Below are 22,135 nucleotides of genomic sequence, written 5' to 3'. Positions count from 1 at the left end.
TACCTCCCATCCTGTCTCTGGCTATCCTTTTGCTCCCCCCCCCCCCCGTCCGGTCTGACTATCCTCTTACCTCCCATCCTGTCTCTGACTATCCTCTTACCTCCCGTCCTGTCTGACTATCCTCTTACCTCCCGTCCTGTCTCTGACTATCCTCTTACCTCCCGTCCTGTCTCTGACTATCCTCTTACCTCCCGTCCTGTCTCTGACTATCCTCTTACCTCCCATCCTGTCTCTGGCTATCCTTTTGCTCCCCCCCCCCCGTCCGGTCTGACTATCCTCTTACCCCCTGTCCCATCCTGCTCACTCCTCTGCTCACCTTTCCTCTTCTCTGCAGGTGTGTAACAATAACGGTAACTGTCATTGTAATCCGGGATGGGCTCCTCCGCACTGCGACTCTTCTGGTTATGGTGGCAGCCTGGACAGTGGGCCGGTAGCCCTGGACCATGGTGAGGATTGGGCTCTTCTCACCCCACACTATATTCACATCTTGTGCATGTATATTATACTGTTGTTTTCTGCAGGCCGCAGCTCGGTGGCCGCCACCGTGGTCCTTGTTCTCCTGGTCATTTGCCTCCTTGTCCTCCTCCTCTTCTGTTACCTGAAACGAGGATTTCTCCAGAGAAAACTGAGTACGGTCTTCACCCAAAGTGGCAAATGTCAGTACAGGTGAGGCCATGTGGAAGTGCAGCGTGTCCCCTAACCCCCACAGGGCACCTAGTGACCCCTTCACTCATATGTGCCTATCTTCAGGGTCACCGAGACAAGCGGCCCAGCCCGACCCCAGCGGCCTCCGCCACCTCACTGGGCACAGAGCACAGAGCTGCAGGTGATGTCATCAAGTAACCAGGTGAGGAGGAGAAGCGGCTCCACCCTGCAGATAACAGCCCCTTCTCATTAGGGCACGGCAGTCTCATCATCTCTCTCCTCAGGAGCAGTAGTCCAGGCTAGGGGTCTTCTCCAGGGGTCTCCATCTGCCCCCTGTCATAGTAAGAGCACTGCTGGCCATGCATGTACTTGGCATGTTCTATATGTGACTTCCAGACTGGCCATTAACCCATGACTAACCTCTTACAATACTGACCTGTCTCCTTTTTCTCTCTTCCTGCTCCCTCTTCTCTGCGCTCCCCATCCTCTCTATGTCCATGTCGCACCTTCTGCCACCATTGTCTCCTCTGTCCTCAGTCTGATTGTGAAGGCTGTGACCGGCCCGATCCTCCATCCAAGCCTCTGCCACCTGACCCCGTTCAGAGGCGCAGCCAGGTAATGACTCTTTGTGCGGTGGTGGTGGTGGTGGTACTGCCCCTGCAATGGCTGCTGCTCCCAATATACTCTGCATGTCGCCCCTTCCCCTATAATCCCTTCATCGTTCCCAGAGTCCGTGTCCTTCATGGCTGGGCACAGACCCCTCTGCATGGCTGTCAGTCATTCTCACCGCTTTCTTCACCCAGGCTGCTGCTCAGGACAGGCCGCCTGCCCCAAATCGGCCCCTTCCTGTGGACCCCGTCCCACGTCGGGCCCAGGTAACGAGCAAGGGGCATTGTAAACCATTATGGGGGGAGGGGATATGGGATTGGGAGGGGAAAGTATATGACTGTAAAGCAGAAAGAGATGGCCCCTCCGAGCGAACACTGGGGGGGGGGCGGAAGTGTCAGGTGGATCGTGACAAATATAAAGGAAGACTATGGAGAGGAACAGCAAACGTCAGAGACGAGGACTGGGAGTGTGAGGAGCCGTACACATGAGACCACCACCCTAAAGAGACGAGATACGTACCGGCACCGAAAGCAGATGGACACGAGCTCATCAACCTCTTCCTTGTCTCCACTGTGTAATCCTCACCGTCTCTGGGAGTGTTCCTGGGTGTTGCGATGGATATATCGCTCTCTGTTACCTGTATGTATGATAGACATGTATTGGTACGATATATATAATCTGCTCTTGTGGTTTGGCTCCGGTTGCTCGCCCCTCTCCTGCCGTCCATGTCTTCCTCCTTCTCATGTGTTTCCTCACTTGCAGGTCTCGTCCTTTACCAAACCTCCGCCCCCGAAGAAGCCGTTACCTCTGAGTCCTGTTCAGCATTGCCAGGACCCGCTGCTGGGGGTGCCCTCCTACCCTGAACATATCATGGCCGTGCCCGCCCGGTAAGGCTGCTTCTGTGTGGCTCTGAGCCTGTGCTTTCTCTGATAGTTTAGGAGGGGGCACTTATTTTTGCACGTGTCTGTGATTCCCTGGTGATCGTGTCACAGAGAGCTGGGTAATACTTCACGCTGATGGCGGGTCCTCCCAATAGCCGTCCTTCTTCTGGATGATATTTTCTTGTGCCGCCATCTTGACATTTGTCTGTTGTTTTGTTTTTTTTAGGAATGCTCCACTGCCCCCCTACACAAGACGGACCCCCAGAGTGTAACACGTGGTCTGAGGACACCCCACCAGATTCCCTCTTGCATAGTGACTACTGTACAGTGAGGCTTCGGCCTCCTATAGGACACGTGTGCCTTTGTACACTCATCACCCCCAGCTGGACTTGTGGGGCCATTTTACTTTGAGACGTTCACCTTTTTATCATGTTGTTGAGTCTTTGGAGTGCGTGTGCGTGTGCGTGTACAGGCGTGTGTTGGCTGAGTTTACATAATGATGTGCAATAAATGGGGGGGGGGTGAGATGAGTGAGATCCATTGAACGAGGCACTCTGCGTGCTGATTGGAGGGTCCCGTGTCCCTGTATGTGTCGGGATTCCTGTACGTCTTCAGGGGCTCTCGGAGCGGTAAGAGGTTACACAAGTGTCTGCTGATCCTCCACTTCAGATCTCGGCGGCTCCGGGACCATGGAGAGACTCTTCACCGTTCAGATGTGGTGTTTAACCTGTGAGCTGCCTGCAGGGGGCAGTATGTGACCATGGTAGATGGACTGTCTATATATATATGAGGAGTGATAAAGAGTCTGCTGCGTTCCGGGCCTGTGCCTTCTCGGTTCCTGATCTGCCACCGCACCATCGACACAGTCTGAACTGACCCCCGATCCGCTGCAGATGACACTTCTTTTTATTCATTTTGGGTTGTCCCCTTATTTCTTTATAAACACACCAATGTATATGGACTTGAAGGGACAATCCCGGCCCACACTGTTAGGACGTCTCGCTTTCTCTGGTTGTTTTTGACATGAAGTTCTACCAAATGACTTGAAATGGTTCAAAAGTAAGTTAAAAATATCAAAATATGAAATTTTAATCTTAAAAGCAAAAATTGTCTGAAATTCTGATTTTACAGCAAAGAGCTTTTACATATATATATATATATATATATATACAGTCCTATGAAAAAGTTTGGGCACCCCTATTAATCTTAATCATTTTTAGTTCTAAATATTTTGGTGTTTGCAGCAGCCATTTCAGTTTGATATATCTAATAACTGATGGACACAGTAATATTTCAGGATTGTAATGAGGTTTATTGTACTAACAGAAAATGTGCAATATGCATTAAACCAAAATTTGACCGGTGCAAAAGTATGGGCACCTCAACAGAAAAGCGACATTAATATTTAGTAGATCCTCCTTTTGCAGAGATAACAGCCTCTAGTCGCTTCCTGTAGCTTTTAATCAGTTCCTGGATCCTGGATGAAGGGATTTTGGACCATTTCTTTCTACAAAACAATTCAAGTTCAGTTAAGTTTGATGGTCGCCGAGTATGGACAGCCCGCTCTCAAATGATCTGAAAACAAAGATTGTTCAACATAGTTGTTCAGGGGAAGGATACAAAACGTTGTCTCAGAGATTTAACCTGTCAGTTTCCACTGTGAGGAACATAGTAAGGAAATGGAAGACCACAGGGACAGTTCTTGTTAAGCCCAGAAGTGGCAGGCCAAGAAAAATATCAGAAAGGCAGAGAAGAAGAATGGTGAGAAGAGTCAAGGACAATCCACAGACACCTCCAAAGAGCTGCAGCATCATCTTGCTGCAGATGGTGTCACTGTGCATCGGTCAACTATACAGCGCACTTTGCACAAATAGAAGCTGTATGGGAGAGTGATGAGAAAGAAGCCGTTTCTGCACGTACGCCACAAATAGAGTTGTCTGAGGTATGAAAAAGCACATTTGGACAAGGCAGCTTCATTTTGGAAACAAAAATTGAGTTGTTTGGTTATAAAAAAAGGCGTTATGCATGGCGTCCAAAAAGAAACAGCATTCCAAGAAAAACACATGCTACCCACTGTAAGATTTGGTGGAGGTTCCATCATGCTTTGGGGCTGTGTAGCCAATGCCGGCATCGGGAATCTTGGTAAAGTTGAGAGTCGCATGGATTCCACTCAGTATCAGCAGATTCTTGAGAATAATGTTCAAGAATCAGTGACGAAGTTGAAGTTACGCCGGGGATGGATATTTCAGCAAGACAATGATCCAAAACACCAAAGCTCCAAATCCTCAGGCATTCATGCAGAGGAACAATTACAATGTTCTGGAATGGCCATCCCAGTCCCCAGACCTGAATATCATTGAACATCTGTGGGATGATTGGAAGCGGGCTGTCCATGCTCGGCCACCATCTAACTTAACTGAACGCGAATTGTTTGTCCAAAATCCCTTCATCCAGGATCCAGGAACTGATTAAAAGCTACAGGAAGCGACTAGAGGTTGTTATCTTTGCAAAAGGAGGATCTACTAAATATTAATGTCACTTTTCTGTTGAGGTGCCCATACTTTTGCACCGGTCAAATTTTGGTTTAATGCATATTGCACATTTTCTGTTAGTACAATAAACCTCATTTCAATCCTGAAATATTACTGTGTCCATCAGTTATTAGATATATCAAACTGAAATGGCTGCTGCAAACACCAAAATATTTAGAACTAAAAATGATTAAGATTAATAGGGGTGCCCAAACTTTTTCATAGGACTGTATATATATATATATATATATATATATATATATCAGGGAGGTGTTCAGGAGCGCGGGAAGCAACATGTGGTTGGATATTGGGTGAGAATTGTTCTTATACCATCCAATGCCACTTGGAAACCGGTGGAAAGACGTCAGGCTGCCTGAAGACCACTACGCAATCTGATGGCAAGTTTTTGAGAGTTCACAGTTTGCGTTGCCCAATTGTAGGTCGATGGGTTGAGAATATGTGAGAAGGACACTAAGATTACAAAATATAGTATAAAAACCTGCCTGGCCAAGCAGCAGCTCCTGTGATCGACTGTACGGGTTGTAGGGATTGGTGGACGACTGGATTGTAGGGCTTGGTGGACGACTGTACGGGTTGTAGGGCTTGGTGGACGACTGTCTGGATTGTAGGGATTGGTGGACGACTGTACGGGTTGTAGGGCTTGGTGGAAGACTGTACGGGTTGTAGGGATTGGTGGACGACTGTACGGGTTGTAGGGCTTGGTGGAAGACTGTACGGGTTGTAGGGATTGGTAGACGACTGTACGGGTTGTAGGGATTGGTGGACGACTGTACGGGTTGTAGGGATTGCTGGACGACTGTACGGGTTTTAGGGATTGCTGGACGACTGTACGGGTTTTAGGGATTGGTGGACAACTGTACGGGTTGTAGGGATTGGTGAATCCTAATTTGACATCTTTGGTACATGGTGCAGGGTTTTTGTTTGTGGTCGAATAGGTGAAGGATGGCTGCTCAGTGTATGACCCCATGGAGGAGGAAGTGTCATGGTCTGGGGCTATTTAGCTGGATTGCAAGGCTTTTGTCCTATCGGACAGATGTGAGTTCCTCAGGGGATTGTCGGGACGCTTGTAGGAATGTTGGAATCCTGTGTAATGGAGCCTTAAGACCTTTCCAGACATTCCAGAGAGGCTTCAAGAGATGTCAGATGGGTAAACAGGGAGATGGTCGAAATACATCACCTATTTTATTAATGTCTTATCCCGATGAAGAAGAGCGGTCCGTCCATGTTCTACAGCTCCAAGTGCGCAAGGTGTCCTGGAACGTCAACGTAATGAGATGATCTGTTCACATTCTATGTACAAAAAAAAATAGGAACCTGAAGAAAAGGAATATGAAATTACCGACAAAGATGGAGCTGAGACGTTACATCTCCTCAGAGCTTGTGAAGGGTGACATCTATAATGGTGGTGAGGTCACTAAGAACAAAGCAGCAAGAAGTCAATCGCACCAGCTACAGCCAAAAGTGAAAAAGGAAATGACAGTGCTCTGCAAAAGTTTAGGGAGATGTGGGGAAAAATGCAGGAAGGTAAGCCAGGGTAACTCTGCTTCAATTTAGAGGAACCTCCGAACTGTACGACAGTGGAGAGGAACCTCCGAACTGTACGACAGTGGAGAGGAATCTCCTAACTCTGCTACAATGGAGAGGAACCTCCGAACTCTGCTACAATGGAGAGGAACCTCCGAACTCTGCTACAATGGAGAGGAACCTCCGAACTCTGCTACAATGGAGAGGAATCTCCGAACTGTACGACAGTGGAGAGGAATCTCCTAACTCTGCTACAATGGAGAGGAACCTCCGAACTCTGCTACAATGGAGAGGAATCTCCGAACTGTACGACAGTGGAGAGGAATCTCCTAACTCTGCTACAATGGAGAGGAACCTCCGAACTGTACGACAATGGAGAGGAACCTCCGAACTGTACGACAATGGAGAAGAACCTCCGAACTGTACGACAGTGGAGAGGAATCTCCGAACTCTGCTACAATGGAGAGGAACCTCCGAACTGTACGACAGTGGAGAGGAGCCTCCGAACTCTGCTACAATGGAGAGGAACCTCCGAACTGTACGACAGTGGAGAGGAGCCTCCGAACTCTGCTACAATGGAGAGGAACCTCCGAACTGTACGACAGTGGAGAGGAGCCTCCGAACTCTGCTACAATGGACAGGAACCTCCGAACTGTACGACAGTGGAGAGGAGCCTCCGAACTCTGCTACAATGGAGAGGAACCTCCGAACTGTACGACAGTGGAGAGGAATCTCCGAACTCTGCTACAATGGACAGGAACCTCCGAACTGTACGACAGTGGAGAGGAATCTCCGAACTCTGCTACAATGGAGAGGAACCTCCGAACTGTACGACAGTGGAGAGGAGCCTCCGAACTCTGCTACAATGGAGAGGAACCTCCGAACTGTACGACAGTGGAGAGGAGCCTCCGAACTCTGCTACAATGGAGAGGAACCTCCGAACTGTACGACAGTGGAGAGGAGCCTCCGAACTCTGCTACAATGGACAGGAACCTCCGAACTGTACGACAGTGGAGAGGAGCCTCCGAACTCTGCTACAATGGAGAGGAACCTCCGAACTCTGCTACAATGGAGAGGAATCTCCGAACTGTACGACAATGGAGAGGAACCTCCGAACTGTACGACAATGGAGAGGAACCTCCGAACTGTACGACAGTGGAGAGGAATCTCCGAACTCTGCTACAATGGAGAGGAACCTCCGAACTGTACGACAGTGGAGAGGAGCCTCCGAACTCTGCTACAATGGAGAGGAACCTCCGAACTGTACGACAGTGGAGAGGAGCCTCCGAACTCTGCTACAATGGAGAGGAACCTCCGAACTGTACGACAGTGGAGAGGAGCCTCCGAACTCTGCTACAATGGACAGGAACCTCCGAACTGTACGACAGTGGAGAGGAGCCTCCGAACTCTGCTACAATGGAGAGGAACCTCCGAACTGTACGACAGTGGAGAGGAGCCTCCGAACTCTGCTACAATGGACAGGAACCTCCGAACTGTACGACAGTGGAGAGGAATCTCCGAACTCTGCTACAATGGAGAGGAACCTCCGAACTGTACGACAGTGGAGAGGAGCCTCCGAACTCTGCTACAATGGAGAGGAACCTCCGAACTGTACGACAGTGGAGAGGAGCCTCCGAACTCTGCTACAATGGAGAGGAACCTCCGAACTGTACGACAGTGGAGAGGAGCCTCCGAACTCTGCTACAATGGACAGGAACCTCCGAACTGTACGACAGTGGAGAGGAGCCTCCGAACTCTGCTACAATGGAGAGGAACCTCCGAACTCTGCTACAATGGAGAGGAATCTCCGAACTGTACGACAATGGAGAGGAACCTCCGAACTGTACGACAGTGGAGAGGAACCTCCGAACTGTACGACAGTGGAGAGGAACCTCCGAACTCTGCTACAATGGAGAGGAACCTCCGAACTGTACGACAGTGGAGAGGAACCTCCGAACTCTGCTACAATGGAGAGGAACCTCCGAACTCTGCTACAATGGAGAGGAATCTCCGAACTGTACGACAGTGGAGAGGAACCTCCGAACTGTACGACAGTGGAGAGGAGCCTCCGAACTCTGCTACAGTGGAGAGGAATCTCCGAACTGTACGACAGTGGAGAGGAACCTCCGAACTCTGCTACAATGGAGAGGAACCTCCGAACTCAGGGGAGCAACGGCCGAACTGTACTACAATAGAGAGGATCAAAACGGAAGAAGATGATGAAATAAAGAAGTACAAAAAAGTCATTAAAACTATAAATCTTTTTTATTAATAAATACATAAAGGGAAACACACACTAGTAATGAACCACGGCCAGTGAAAGAGGAAAAGACGTCATGGGAGATACCAATAACATCAATCAACATATTGGGAACGAGTATCCTAATAATATATAATTGGTTATCCTAGGTGGTGGCTACATAAATGTATTGCCCAAAAGTAAATCTATAACCACAAGAATTAGATCTGGATATGCAGAAAGATTAAGGTGTAGACAATGGCTAGCTGCAGCTAGAAGTGTAATATTACAGATGGAAATGACACAGTAATAAGTAAATACCAGAGTCCTGTAAATTAAGGCCCGCTAGTCTCAAATCAACAAACCCAAGAGTACTAGCCAAATAGCCAACGTAAAAGAGGGTCAAGTGAGTGTGTGACAAAGCAGCGAGATATACTGCCCACATCTAACAACGTATAGGCATACCCATAATGTAGCAGGAGCGTCCATGTCTCAATCACAAGGCCCAGCTGGCGCGTTTCGGCTTTAGTGCCTTTATACGGGATACGTCTTTGAATTCAGATATATGATCCATGGTGTCAGCCAACAGACCCAGAAAACACACCCTAGGATTAGGGACTATCGAGACATCAAAGCTGTCCTGATCATGAGTAACCAGTAGGGCCCACCATGGACAGTAAGAATCTGAATGGAGACCCCATTTATGTAACATGGCAGGGGAGGTATAAACCGTATGTACTGATAACTGATGGGACCAGCTATGTCTCTCACTAGAGGCAGCAAAGGGGCTACGTTTAGGATGTCACGCCACGGACTTCCCATTATTTCCCATTTATGCCTGACTTGCAGAGGGAATTTAGAACAATGCCTCTGATCCAGAAACAAGGTGAGCCCCTCGGTACCCCCTACCTGTACCTCCAAAACATTGTGTGTCTAGGGATTTATAGATCCACCAATCAGGTCAGTTTCCACCCTCAACAAAGCCTTCCCAGGAGCGCGGCATTGGACAATGTGTCCCCGCAGGAGACTCCGAGCAGGGATCTATTTTCCCTACCTAGAGAATCTTTTCCCCCCTGTTTTATTCAGAGGCTCCGATCCAGACTTGTGGGGTGCACAATATAGCTGAGATACTCCTGTTCTTAATTCATTGGGGGCCGATGCCCAAAGAGTGGTCGGTCATCGTAGAGTCCACCTAGAAGGCTTGGCCTTGGTGGATAGGCTTATGGGATCCACGTTACCCAAGGACCTCATGGTCATGTACTTTTATACACCGTATGTATGAGCCGTAACGCTGTTGGTGTTGGCCCTGGTGCACGCTTTTGTGGTCACGTTTTTATTGCAGCCATGGCAACGTGTACCTGCATTTTCCGTTCACATTGCTTAGCAGTGGTGACCATTTCTGTCTATTATTCCAGATGTCTGGCTGTGGTTTGTCCAGCATCCCCCCTCCCCCATTTGGTTTTCCTCCTGAATAGGTCAGCTTCTCTGATGTCTTCTGCTTCCTTCTCACCAGCCATATGGCTGTTCCATTGACTTGGCCACACTAGGGTTGTGTCTACCGGTTCTCTTTGTCTGAGTTCTCAGCTATGACTGAACCTGGAGAGAAGAGGAGGCCTCTGTGGAGATTGCAGCACAATACGTGTCCAGCTGTCACCAAACAAGAGGAAGATGAAACGCATGGACTATCAAACCACCTATCCCCCATGTACTATTGAACCCACCACCCAAACACCACTAAGCCCCCCCCATCCCCTGTCTACCCCATACCCACCGATATCCACACACCCCAAACAAGAACGACGAGACCCTAAGGACACTCAAACCCCCAACCCACGGAACCCGTACCCACCCCCCTCCACCACCCCCAACCTCCTTTTTGCTTTGGCCACACCAAATGTCTTCTACTTTGGTAACGCTAATAAAGCTCATTTGTATCTTGTTGAGAGAGGTTTCACCAGGAAGTCCTCATTCTTCTAGAAGAAGGATGGGTCTCTTTGAGATTTAAGCAAGATCAACATAAGAGACAAGAGACCCCCTGCAGATAATCTCCAAGATCTTTTCCAGGCTGGCCATGAATGGAGCTTGCAACCTAATCCGCCTCAGAGAGGGTGACAAGTGGAAGATGGCCTTCACCATCTGGTCATGATGGTCACTACAAGTACCTATTGGTTTCTGTAATGTCCCAGAGGTAATTCCAAAGTGTGTCAACAAGCTCTTCTGAGATCTCTACATCTGTTTAGTGAAAGGCATCTTGATCTACTCGCCTGACATAACGTCTTATCGGAAGTTTGTTCATCTTGTTCTGTAACCGTTGTGGAAGAAGAGACTTTATGCCAAACTATAGAAATGAAGTCGTGCTACGGTGATGGACCCCAGACAAGCTCCATCTCTACTACCAAGAAGGAGGTGAAGGCTAAAAGCTACAATAACCATCCAAGACTGAAAAAGGCCCCTCTGCTCCAGTTCTGTGCCATGAAATGGTTCCACCTGGAAGTAGATGCCTCTTCTCCTGGGGTCGGAGCAGTCTTAAGGGGGAAAAAACATATCTAAGCTGCTCAAAGTTGTTCTTTCCTTCCGCGAAGAATGACTCCACTGAGGATCAAGAGCAATTGTCCATCAATCTGGCATCTAACTTCTCGGCATACCACACAGCATCTAAACCCATGCCAAGCCTGATGGTCTTTGTTCTTCAGCTGTTCTTCTTCACTTCTGATCCGCTGACAAGAACATAAAAGCGGATTCTGTCTTCCATTCCTTTGATCCCAATGACCACTGCACACGAGCAGAAACACATTACTGACCAGGCGTGTTCTATCTCCGTAGCTCTGGTCCAACTGAAAGATATTCCATTGGTTAGTGTCTTTGTACCTACAGCCAAGAGTTGATGACTTCTGCCCTGGGCCACAACTCCAAACTTGTTGGTCACCCTGGTGCCCATAAGACCCTAGATCTAATATCCTGTCGTTACTGGTGGCTTTACCTTACATAAGATGTATGAGATGTAATTTCTGCCTCTATGACCTGTTCTTCTGCTCCCACAGCCTGGGTTAGTCTTTATGGCCCCAGGTAATCTTCCTCCTTGGCTCCAGTGATTCCCGGCTGCCGTCTGGCCTGGTGGACATCATGGAGCCAGGAATCTGCTGATAACTGAGCTCTGCAGGGTCTTGTGACTCTTGGTTGAACAACAAGAGGTTATCACCCTCCGCCCTAGAAGAGTATATATAATGTATACAGGGTGCAGGCTGTGCTGTGTGTATTGTAGCTGGTGCCATAGAGCTCGGAGTTGATGACCCCATCTTCTTGGCCCCGGCCTTCCTTCCGCTCTCAGGTTTTCCTGAAGGAATGTGATAATTGGATGGAGGAATTCTCAGGTCATCACCCCACAGATCTCCTCTAATGTACGGGGCAGAGAGGAGGGGACAGTCCAGACCCCTCTGTCCCTCTCCAGGTCCTTCTGTCCCCCAGTAATCCCTTATGTCCCCTCCAGACCCCTCTGTCCCCCTCCAGGCCCTTCTGTCCCCCAGTAATCCCTTATGTCCCCTCCAGACCCCTCTGTCCCCCTCCAGGCCCTTCTGTCCCCCAGTAATCCCTTATGTCCCCTCCAGACCCCTCTGTCCCCCTCCAGGCCCTTCTGTCCCCCAGTAATCCCTTATGTCCCCTCCAGACCCCTCTGTCCCCCTCCAGGCCCCTCTGTCCCCCAGTAATCCATTATGTCCCCTCAGTCCCCCTCCAGGCGCCTCTGTCCCCCAGTAATCCCTTATGTCCCCCTCCAGGCGCCTCTGTACCCCAGTAATCCCTTATGTCCCCCCCTGACCCCTCTGTCCCCCTCCAGGCCCCTCTGTCCCCCAGTAATCCCTTATAACCCCCTCCAGATCCCTCTGTCCCCCTCCGGGCCCCTCTGTCCCCCAGTAATCCCTTATGCCCCCCCCCCTTACCCCTCTGTCCCCCTCCGGGCCCCTCTGTCCCCCTCCAGGCCACTCTGTCCCCCAGTAATCCCTTATGTGCCCCCCTGACTCCTCTTTCCCCTCCATACCAGTCTGTCGTCTCCCATACTCCCTTGTTTCCCTCCAGTCTCCTCTGCCCCTTCTATCCTCTTCTGCCCCCTGTTTCTCCTCCTGTCCTCTCTGTCCTGATCCCATTGTCCCCCCACCCAGAGTTCTTCCCCCCTGTAGACCCTTCTTTTCCCCTTCTGCCCCCTCTAGACCCCTCTGTTCCCCTTCTCCAGACCCCCTCTAGCCCTACTATAGATATAATGTCCAATTCTGGGGACTATAGATGTATACAGTCAGTGTCCAGTGCAGGTCACTCCCCCCTCCCCCACACAACTGGCAGGGATCTGGTCCTGTATATCAAATGAAATCAAATCAAACAAGCTTTATTGGCACGTCTGAATAGATATTTGGTATTACGAAAGCTAGTAAAGTGTGGGGGTGTGGGGAGTTGGGAGTATAACAGTCCGCGGGGTCTCATCTTCCTCTTGTTTGGTGACAGCTGGACACGTATGTATATGTATATACAGTGTTGGGCAAAAGTATTGGCCCCCCTGCAATTCTGTCAGATAATCCTCGTGTTCTTCCAGATAATGATTGCAGTCACAAACTCTTTGGTATTTTCTTCATTTAATTTGTCTTCAATGGAAAACCACAAAAAGAATTGTCAAAAAGCCAAATTGGATCTAATTCCACAGCAAACATAAAAAAGGGGGTGGACAAAAGTATTGGCACTGTTTGAAAAATCATGTGATGTAATTTGTGTAATTACCAGCACCTGTTACTTACCTGAGGCACCTAACAGGTGGTGGCAATAACTAAATCACACTTGCAGCCAGGTGAAATGGATTAAAGTTGACTCCACCTCTGTCCTGTGTCCTTGTGTGACCACATTGAGCATGGAGAAAAGAAAGAAGACCAAAGAACTGTCTGAGGACTTGGGAAGCAAAATTGTGAGGAAGCCTGAGCAATCTCAAGGCTACAAGTCCATCTGCAAAGCCCTGAATGTTCCTGTGTCTACCGTGCGCAGTGTCAGTAAGAAGTGTAAAGCCCATGGCCCTGTGGCTAACCTCCCGAGATGTGGACGCAAAAGAAACATTGACCAGAGATTTCACCGCAAGATTGTGCGGATGGCGGATAAAGAACCGCGACTAACATCCAAACAAGTCCAAGCTGCCCTGCAGTCCGAGGGTACAACAGTGTCACCCCGTACTATCCAGTGTCAGCATCTGAATGAGAAGGGCCTGTATGGTAGGAGACCCAGGAAGACCCCACTTCTTACCCACAGACAGAAGCCAGGCTGGAGTTTGCCAAAACTTATCTGAGAAAGCCAAAACCGTTCTGGAAGAATGTTCTCTGGTCAGAGGAGACAAAAGTAGGAGAAGGCCTCAACATAGAGTTTACAGGGAAAAGAGAAGAAGACGCCCCCTACAGTCAGACATGGCGGAGGTCCCTGATGGTTTGGGGTGGCTTTGCTGCCTCTGGCACTGGACTGCTTGACCGTGTGCATGGCATTATGAAGTCTGAAGACGACCAACACATTGTGCAGCATCATGTAGGGCCCAGTGTGAGAAAGCGGGGTCTCCCTCAGAGGTCAGGGCTCTTCCAGCAGGACAAGGACCCAAAACACACTTCAGGTCAGCACTAGAAAATGGTGGTGAGAGAAAGCCCTGGAGACTTGTAAAGTGGCAGCAATGAGTCCAGCCCTGAATCCCATAGAACACCTGTGGGGGAGGGGGAGAGATCTCTTGGTGGCAGTTTGGAGAAGGCCCCCTTCACATCTCAGGGGGGACCGCGAGCAGGAGCCAAAGAAGAAGGGTCTAAGATTCCAGCAGAGCCTTGTAAGAAACTCATTGCTGGTTAGCGGAAGCGGTTGTGCGCAGTTATTGTGTCTACAGGTTGTGCGACCAAGTATTAGGCTGAGGGCGCCAATACTTCTGTCCGCACCAGTTCTGGAGTTTTGTGTAAAATGATCAATGATGTGACTTTTTTTTCATTCTCTTTTGTGTTTTTAGTAGTGATCTGGTCCTCTGTATATAGGCAGGTGGAGGTCGGCTGGTCCTCTGTGTATAGGCAGGTGGAGGTCGGCTGGTCCTCTGTGTATAGGCAGGTGGAGGTCGGCTGGTCCTCTGTATATAGGCAGGTGGAGGTCGGCTGGTCCTCTGTATATAGGCAGGTGGAGGTCGGCTGGTCCTCTGTATATAGGCAGGTGGAGGTCGGCTGGTCCTCTGTATATAGGCAGGTGGAGGTCGGCTGGTCCTCTGTGTATAGGCAGGTGGAGGTCGGCTGGTCCTCTGTATATAGGCAGGTGGAGGTCGGCTGGTCCTCTGTGTATAGGCAGGTGGAGGTCGGCTGGTCCTCTGTGTATAGGCAGGTGGAGGTCGGCTGGTCCTCTGTGTATAGGCAGGTGGAGGTCGGCTGGTCCTCTGTGTATAGGCAGGTGGAGGTCGGCTGGTCCTCTGTATATAGGCAGGTGGAGGTCGGCTGGTCCTCTGTATATAGGCAGGTGGAGGTCGGCTGGTCCTCTGTATATAGGCAGGTGGAGGTCGGCTGGTCCTCTGTATATAGGCAGGTGGAGGTCGGCTGGTCCTCTGTATATAGGCAGGTGGAGGTCGGCTGGTCCTCTGTGTATAGGCAGGTGGAGGTCGGCTGGTCCTCTGTGTATAGGCAGGTGGAGGTCGGCTGGTCCTCTGTGTATAGGCAGGTGGAGGTCGGCTGGTCCTCTGTATATAGGCAGGTGGAGGTCGGCTGGTCCTCTGTATATAGGCAGGTGGAGGTCGGCTGGTCCTCTGTATATAGGCAGGTGGAGGTCGGCTGGTCCTCTGTATATAGGCAGGTGGAGGTCGGCTGGTCCTCTGTGTATAGGCAGGTGGAGGTCGGCTGGTCCTCTGTGTATAGGCAGGTGGAGGTCGGCTGGTCCTCTGTGTATAGGCAGGTGGAGGTCGGCTGGTCCTCTGTGTATAGGCAGGTGGAGGTCGGCTGGTCCTCTGTATATAGGCAGGTGGAGGTCGGCTGGTCCTTTACTGGTCTTCAGGGCTAGTGTGCTGGCCGGACTGGTAGAACTGGTCTGACCCTGGCCGCCCAGACCTGTGCATGTGGCCGTAGGGTCATAGGTCACATGTCCACATATATGTCAGCTACTCAGAGCCCAGGTCAGGCTGGCACTTGTAGTTCTACACCACAGGACTTTTATCTGGAGCTCAGAGCAAGGTGCGGCCACCTGACAGACGTATGTGGCCACCACGCAGGTCATAGTCCTCAGGGCGCTGGCAGTGTGGATGACGGCTCTGCACGATGGGGGTTATACTCCATCATCCCTGCAGTGTCGTCACTACGTCATGGACAGTGGGCCGACAACACAGATCATCTACGGGGAGAAGGGCCCCTAACCCTGGATGGTGCAGATGTCGGGGTACAGGGGAGCTCTGGATGGTGCAGATGTCGCGGTACGGGGGAGCTCTGGATGGTGCAGATGTCGGGGTACGGGGGGAGCTCTGGATGGTGCAGATGTCGGGGTACGGGGGGAGCCCTGGATGGTGCAGATGTCGGGGTACGGGGGGAGCTCTGGATGGTGCAGATGTCGGGGTACGGGGGGAGCTCTGGATGGTGCAGATGTCGGGGTACGGGGGGAGCTCTGGATGGTGCAGATGTCGGGGTACGGGGGGAGCCCTGGATGGTGCAGATGTCGGGGTACGGGGGGAGCCCTGGATGGTGCAGATGTCGGGGTACGGGGGGAGCCCTGGATGGTGCAGATGTCGGGGTACGGGGGGAGCCCTGGATGGTGCAGATGTCGGGGTACGGGGGGAGCCCTGGATGGTGCAGATGTCGGGGTACGGGGGGAGCCCTGGATGGTGCAGATGTCGGGGTACGGGGGGAGCTCTGGATGGTGCAGATGTCGGGGTACGGGGGGAGCTCTGGATGGTGCAGATGTCGGGGTACGGGGGGAGCTCTGGATGGTGCAGATGTCGGGGTACGGGGGGAGCTCTGGATGGTGCAGATGTCGGGGGAAGGGGGGAGCTCTGGATGGTGCAGATGTCGGGGTACGGGGGGAGCCCTGGATGGTGCAGATGTCGGGGTACGGGGGGAGCCCTGGATGGTGCAGATGTCGGGGTACGGGGGGAGCCCTGGATGGTGCAGATGTCGGGGTACGGGGGGAGCCCTGGATGGTGCAGATGTCGGGGTACGGGGGGAGCTCTGGATGGTGCAGATGTCGGGGTACGGGGGGAGCTCTGGATGGTGCAGATGTCGGGGTACGGGGGGAGCTCTGGATGGTGCAGATGTCGGGGTACGGGGGGAGCTCTGGATGGTGCAGATGTCGGGGTACGGGGGGAGCCCTGGATGGTGCAGATGTCGGGGTACGGGGGGAGCCCTGGATGGTGCAGATGTCGGGGTACGGGGGGAGCCCTGGATGGTGCAGATGTCGGGGTACGGGGGGAGCCCTGGATGGTGCAGATGTCGGGGTACGGGGGGAGCCCTGGATGGTGCAGATGTCGGGGTACGGGGGGAGCCCTGGATGGTGCAGATGTCGGGGTACGGGGGGAGCCCTGGATGGTGCAGATGTCGGGGTACGGGGGGAGCCCTGGATGGTGCAGATGTCGGGGTACGGGGGGAGCCCTGGATGGTGCAGATGTCGGGGTACGGGGGGAGCCCTGGATGGTGCAGATGTCGGGGTACGGGGGGAGCCCTGGATGGTGCAGATGTCGGGGTACGGGGGGAGCCCTGGATGGTGCAGATGTCGGGGTACGGGGGGAGCCCTGGATGGTGCAGATGTCGGGGTACGGGGGGAGCCCTGGATGGTGCAGATGTCGGGGTACGGGGGGAGCCCTGGATGGTGCAGATGTCGGGGTACGGGGGGAGCCCTGGATGGTGCAGATGTCGGGGTACGGGGGGAGCCCTGGATGGTGCAGATGTCGGGGTACGGGGGGAGCTCTGGATGGTGCAGATGTCGGGGTACGGGGTGAGCTCTGGATGGTGCAGATGTCGGGGTACGGGGGGAGCTCTGGATGGTGCAGATGTCGGGGTACGGGGGGAGCCCTGGATGGTGCAGATGTCGGGGTACGGGGGGAGCCCTGGATGGTGCAGATGTCGGGGTACGGGGGGAGCCCTGGATGGTGCAGATGTCGGGGTACGGGGTGAGCCCTGGATGGTGCAGATGTCGGGGTACGGGGTGAGCCCTGGATGGTGCAGATGTCGGGGTACGGGGGGAGCCCTGGATGGTGCAGATGTCGGGGTACGGGGTGAGCTCTGGATGGTGCAGATGTCGGGGTACGGGGGGAGCCCTGGATGGTGCAGATGTCGGGGTACGGGGGAGCTCTGGATGGTGCAGATGTCGGGGTACAGGGTGAGCTCTGGATGGTGCAGATGTCGGGTGTAGTTGCTGGGCTCCGGGCACTGAGGGGTTACTTTACTTTGTCTGATACTTTGTTGCAGTGTGTGCGGGCGGCGCCGCTGATTGGCTGGGGCTGCGCCCCTGTGGGCGGGGCCGGTACCTTGGCCGGGAGGGGTGAGAACAGCCCCGACACCCGGAGCCCAGACGGAGACATGAGGAGTCCGGGGCCGCTCCTGCTGAGCCTGGGGGCCCTCCTAGTGCTGAGCCCGGCCGGGGCCCTCCGACATACCGTGCACTGGAACTCCAGCAACCCCAGGTGAGGCCCCAAATACCGGGAGGGGGGAGGGGAACTGACTACTGACCCCCCCCAGAGGGAGAGACACTGACTACTGAGCATCGGGGGGAGGGGAGCTGACTACTGACACCAGAGGTAGAGACCCTGACTACTGACCCCCCCAGAGGGAGAGACACTGACTACTGAGCATCGGGGGGAAGGGGAGCTGACTACTGACACCAGAGGTAGAGACACCGACTACTGACACCCCCCCCCCCCCCCCCAGAGCTGAGAGCCCTTGTGTGAGACTCTTGTCTGCTTCCCACCAAACCTGAGAACACCTGTGGAGGGGGGCGCTGACTACAGATCATGGAGGACCCAGAGTACAACAGTGATCTCAGGACTGCACATCAAGCCCCAGCCTTATATTCTCCTCCGCTCTTTCTGCGCTGCCTGCTCCCCTTTCTGCGCTGCCTGCTCCCCCTTCCGCTCTTTCTGCGCTGCCTGCTCCCCTTTCTGCGCTGCCTGCTCCCCCTTCCGCTCTTTCTGCGCTGCCTGCTCCCCTTTCTGCGCTGCCTGCTCCCCCTTCCGCTCTTTCTGAGCTGCCTGCTCCCCTTTCTGCGCTGCCTGCTCCCCCTTCCGCTCTTTCTGCGCTGCTTGCTCCCCCTTCCGCTTTTTCTGTGCTGCCTGCTCCCCCTTCCGCTCTTTCTGCGCTGCCTGCTCCCCCTTCCGCTCTTTCTGCGCTGCCTGCTCCCCCTTCCGCTCTTTCTGCGCTGCCTGCTCCCCCTTCCGCTCTTTCTGCGCTGCCTGCTCCAACTTCCGCTCTTTCTGCGCTGCCTGCTCCCCCTTCTGCTCTTTCTGCGCTGCCTGCTCCCCCTTCCGCTCTTTCTGCGCTGCCTGCTCCCCTTATTGCTCTTTCTGCGCTGCCTGCTCCCCTTATTGCTCTTTCTGCGCCTCCTGCTCCCCCCTTCCGCTCTTTCTGCGCTGCCTGCTCCCCTTATTGCTCTTACTGCGCTGCCTGCTCCCCTTATTGCTCTATCTGCGCTGCCTGCTCCCCTTATTGCTCTTTCTGCGCTGCTTGCTCCCCCCTTTCTGCGCTGCCTGCTCCCCTTATTGCTCTTTCTGCGCTGCCTGCTCCCCTTATTGCTCTTTCTGCGCTGCCTGCTCCCCCTTCCGCTCTTTCTGCGCTGCTTGCTCCCCCTTCCGCTCTTTCTGCGCTGCTTCTCTCCCCCCCCCCCCCTCACTCTTTGTTGCCCTACCTTCTCCGCTCCCTGTGTTGCCCTGCCTGCACAGTTTGCACCCTACTACCCCCCAGGTCTCAGACTGCCCCCCTGCCTTCTGTGGACCCGTCTCCCCTGCACATCCTGCCTGTGCCCCCCGCTGTGTATCCGCTGACGCTGCCCCTTTGTTATAAGGCTTTGGCTGTAATGAGAACCAGAGCGGTGGGGAGGGGGCTGTGTGTGGTGGTGGGGGGTGTCCCGGGAGTCACAGTCCTGTATATCAGTCCCCCCCATGTCTGCAGTGCTGGGCTCCCCTATAACAGGAGGTGCGCCCCTCCCCCCTCGGCTGCAGGAAGGGTTTGTTATTTTGGGCAGCGGCCCCTCTGCTTATGTTGGACCCGGCCGTGTTTTCCCATCTTGCAGGCTGCAGTGTAGATGATGGCGCTGTTTATCTTGGCAGGACGTCGCTCCCCGGCGCCAGCTCTGCTGCCCCCTGTATGAGGACCGGGCGCTGCTGGGAGTTGTAGTACCTGCGGCTGGTGCAGGCTCTGCTGCCCCCTGTATGAGGACCGGGCACTGCTGGGAGTTGTAGTACCTGCGGCTGGTGCAGGCTCTGCTGCCCCCTGTATGAGGACCGGGCGCTGCTGGGAGTTGTAGTACCTGTGGCTGGTGCAGGCTCTGCTGCCCCCTGTATGAGGACCGGGCACTGCTGGGAGTTGTAGTACCTGCGGCTGGTGCAGGCTCTGCTGCCCCCTGTATGAGGACCGGGCGCTGCTGGGAGTTGTAGTACCTGTGGCTGGTGCAGGCTCTGCTGGGAGTTGTAGTACCTGAGGCTGGTGCAGGCTCTGCTGCCCCCTGTATGAGGACCGGGCGCTGCTGGGAGTTGTAGTACCTGTGGCTGGTGCAGGCTCTGCTGCCCCCTGTATGAGCACCGGGCGCTGCTGGGAGTTGTAGTACCTGCGGCTGGTGCAGGCTCTGCTGCCTTCTGTATGAGGACCGGGCGCTGCTGGGAGTTGTAGTACCTGTGGCTGGTGCAGGCTCTGCTGCCCCCTGTATGAGGACCGGGCACTGCTGGGAGTTGTAGTACCTGCGGCTGGTGCAGGCTCTGCTGCCCCCTGTATGAGGACCGGGCGCTGCTGGGAGTTGTAGTACCTGTGGCTGGTGCAGGCTCTGCTGGGAGTTGTAGTACCTGAGGCTGGTGCAGGCTCTGCTGCCCCCTGTATGAGGACCGGGCGCTGCTGGGAGTTGTAGTACCTGTGGCTGGTGCAGGCTCTGCTGGGAGTTGTAGTACCTGAGGCTGGTGCAGGCTCTGCTGCCCCCTGTATGAGGACCGGGCGCTGCTGGGAGTTGTAGTACCTGCGGCTGGTGCAGGCTCTGCTGCCCCCTGTATGAGGACCGGGCGCTGCTGGGAGTTGTAGTACCTGTGGCTGGTGCAGGCTCTGCTGCCCCCTGTATGAGCACCGGGCGCTGCTGGGAGTTGTAGTACCTGTGGCTGGTGCAGGCTCTGCTGCCCCCTGTATGAGCACCGGGCGCTGCTGGGAGTTGTAGTACCTGCGGCTGGTGCAGGCTCTGCTGCCTTCTGTATGAGGACCGGGCGCTGCTGGGAGTTGTAGTACCTGTGGCTGGTGCAGGCTCTGCTGGGAGTTGTAGTACCTGCGGCTGGTGCAGGCTCTGCTGGGAGTTGTAGTACCTGCGCCTGGTTGTGGTGATTGTTCTGTACAGACATCAATAGGGGTCGGGGGTCTCCCGCTGTCAGTCAGGTAGGTGACCCTGTGGCAATGAGGTAGGTGTCATCTACCCCCCCCCCCCCCCTCTATGGGCCGTTATTAGGTGTAATTTCCTCTGCAGGTATGATCTGCGGCCCCTGTGTGAGGGCAGGTATGTGCGGGGCCCCTGGCAGTGTGTGAGGGTGGCTGCCTGTACCCTGTGGGGCCCCAGGACTTATATACATCTCTTCTCATACTGTTCTGGATTAGCCATTACGGGTCCTCGGACTCTCCTCTCCGGCCTGTAGAAGCTCATCTTGGTTGCCACTGGTTAACGTGAAGATGAGTGAATGCGGGGGGCAATGGCCGGGGTACGATGGTGACTGGAGGTGGTGGTCCGGGGTGCGGCAGTGGCTGGAGACAGTGGTCCGGGGTGCAGCGGTGGCGGGGGGCAATGGCCTGGGTACGATGATGGCTGGAGGCGGTGGTCCGGGATGTGGCGGTGGCTGGAGGCAGTGGTCCGGGGTGCGGCGGTGGCTGGAGGCAGTGGTCCGGGGTGCAGCGGTGGCTGGAGGCAGTGGTCCGGGGTGCAGCGGTGGCGGGGGGCAATGGCCTGGGTACGATGATGGCTGGAGGCGGTGGTCCGGGATGTGGCGGTGGCTGGAGGCAGTGGTCCAGGGTGCGGCGGTGGCTGGAGGCAGTGGTCCGGGGTGCGGCGGTGGCTGGAGGCAGTGGTCCGGGGTGCGGCGGTGGCTGGAGGCAGTGGTCCGGGGTGCGGCGGTGGCTGGAGGCAGTGGTTCGGGGTGCGGCAGTGACTGGCGGCAGTGGTCCAGGGTGCGGCGGTGACTGGAGGCGGTGGTCCGGGGTGCGGCGGTGGCTGGAGGCAGTGGTCCTGGGTGCTGCGGTGGCGAGGGGCAATGGCCTGGGTATGATGGTGGCTGGAGGCAGTGGTCCGGGGTGTGGCGGTGGCTGGAGGCAGTGGTCCGGGGTGCTGCGGTGGCGGGGGGGGGCAATGGCCTGGGTATGATGGTGGCTGGAGGCAGTGGTCCGGGGTGTGGTGGTGCCGGGGGGGCAATACCTGGGGTACAATGGTGGCTGGAGGCGGTGGTCCGGGGTGCGGCGGTTGTCCGGGGTGCGGCGGTTGTCCGGGGTGCGGCGGTGGCTGGA

At 54.4% G+C, this 22,135-nt stretch overlaps 1 protein-coding gene across 1 annotated transcript; it reads left to right on the top strand.

The window, feature by feature from the left end:
• Positions 1-334: 334 nt before the first annotated feature.
• LOC142186811 (disintegrin and metalloproteinase domain-containing protein 15-like) lies at positions 335-3,162 on the top strand (the record flags this gene model as incomplete). Its single annotated transcript, XM_075261374.1, has 7 exons — positions 335-446; positions 522-666; positions 751-847; positions 1,183-1,260; positions 1,449-1,520; positions 2,017-2,141; positions 2,362-3,162. Coding segments are annotated over 7 exons (675 nt in total), but the record flags the coding sequence as incomplete, so codon positions are not given.
• Positions 3,163-22,135: the final 18,973 nt, after the last annotated feature.

Source organism: Leptodactylus fuscus, unplaced genomic scaffold, assembly GCF_031893055.1.
Source record: "Leptodactylus fuscus isolate aLepFus1 unplaced genomic scaffold, aLepFus1.hap2 HAP2_SCAFFOLD_1202, whole genome shotgun sequence".
Lineage (NCBI taxonomy): Eukaryota > Metazoa > Chordata > Amphibia > Anura > Leptodactylidae > Leptodactylus > Leptodactylus fuscus.
This window is presented reverse-complemented; position numbering and strand designations above follow the sequence as displayed.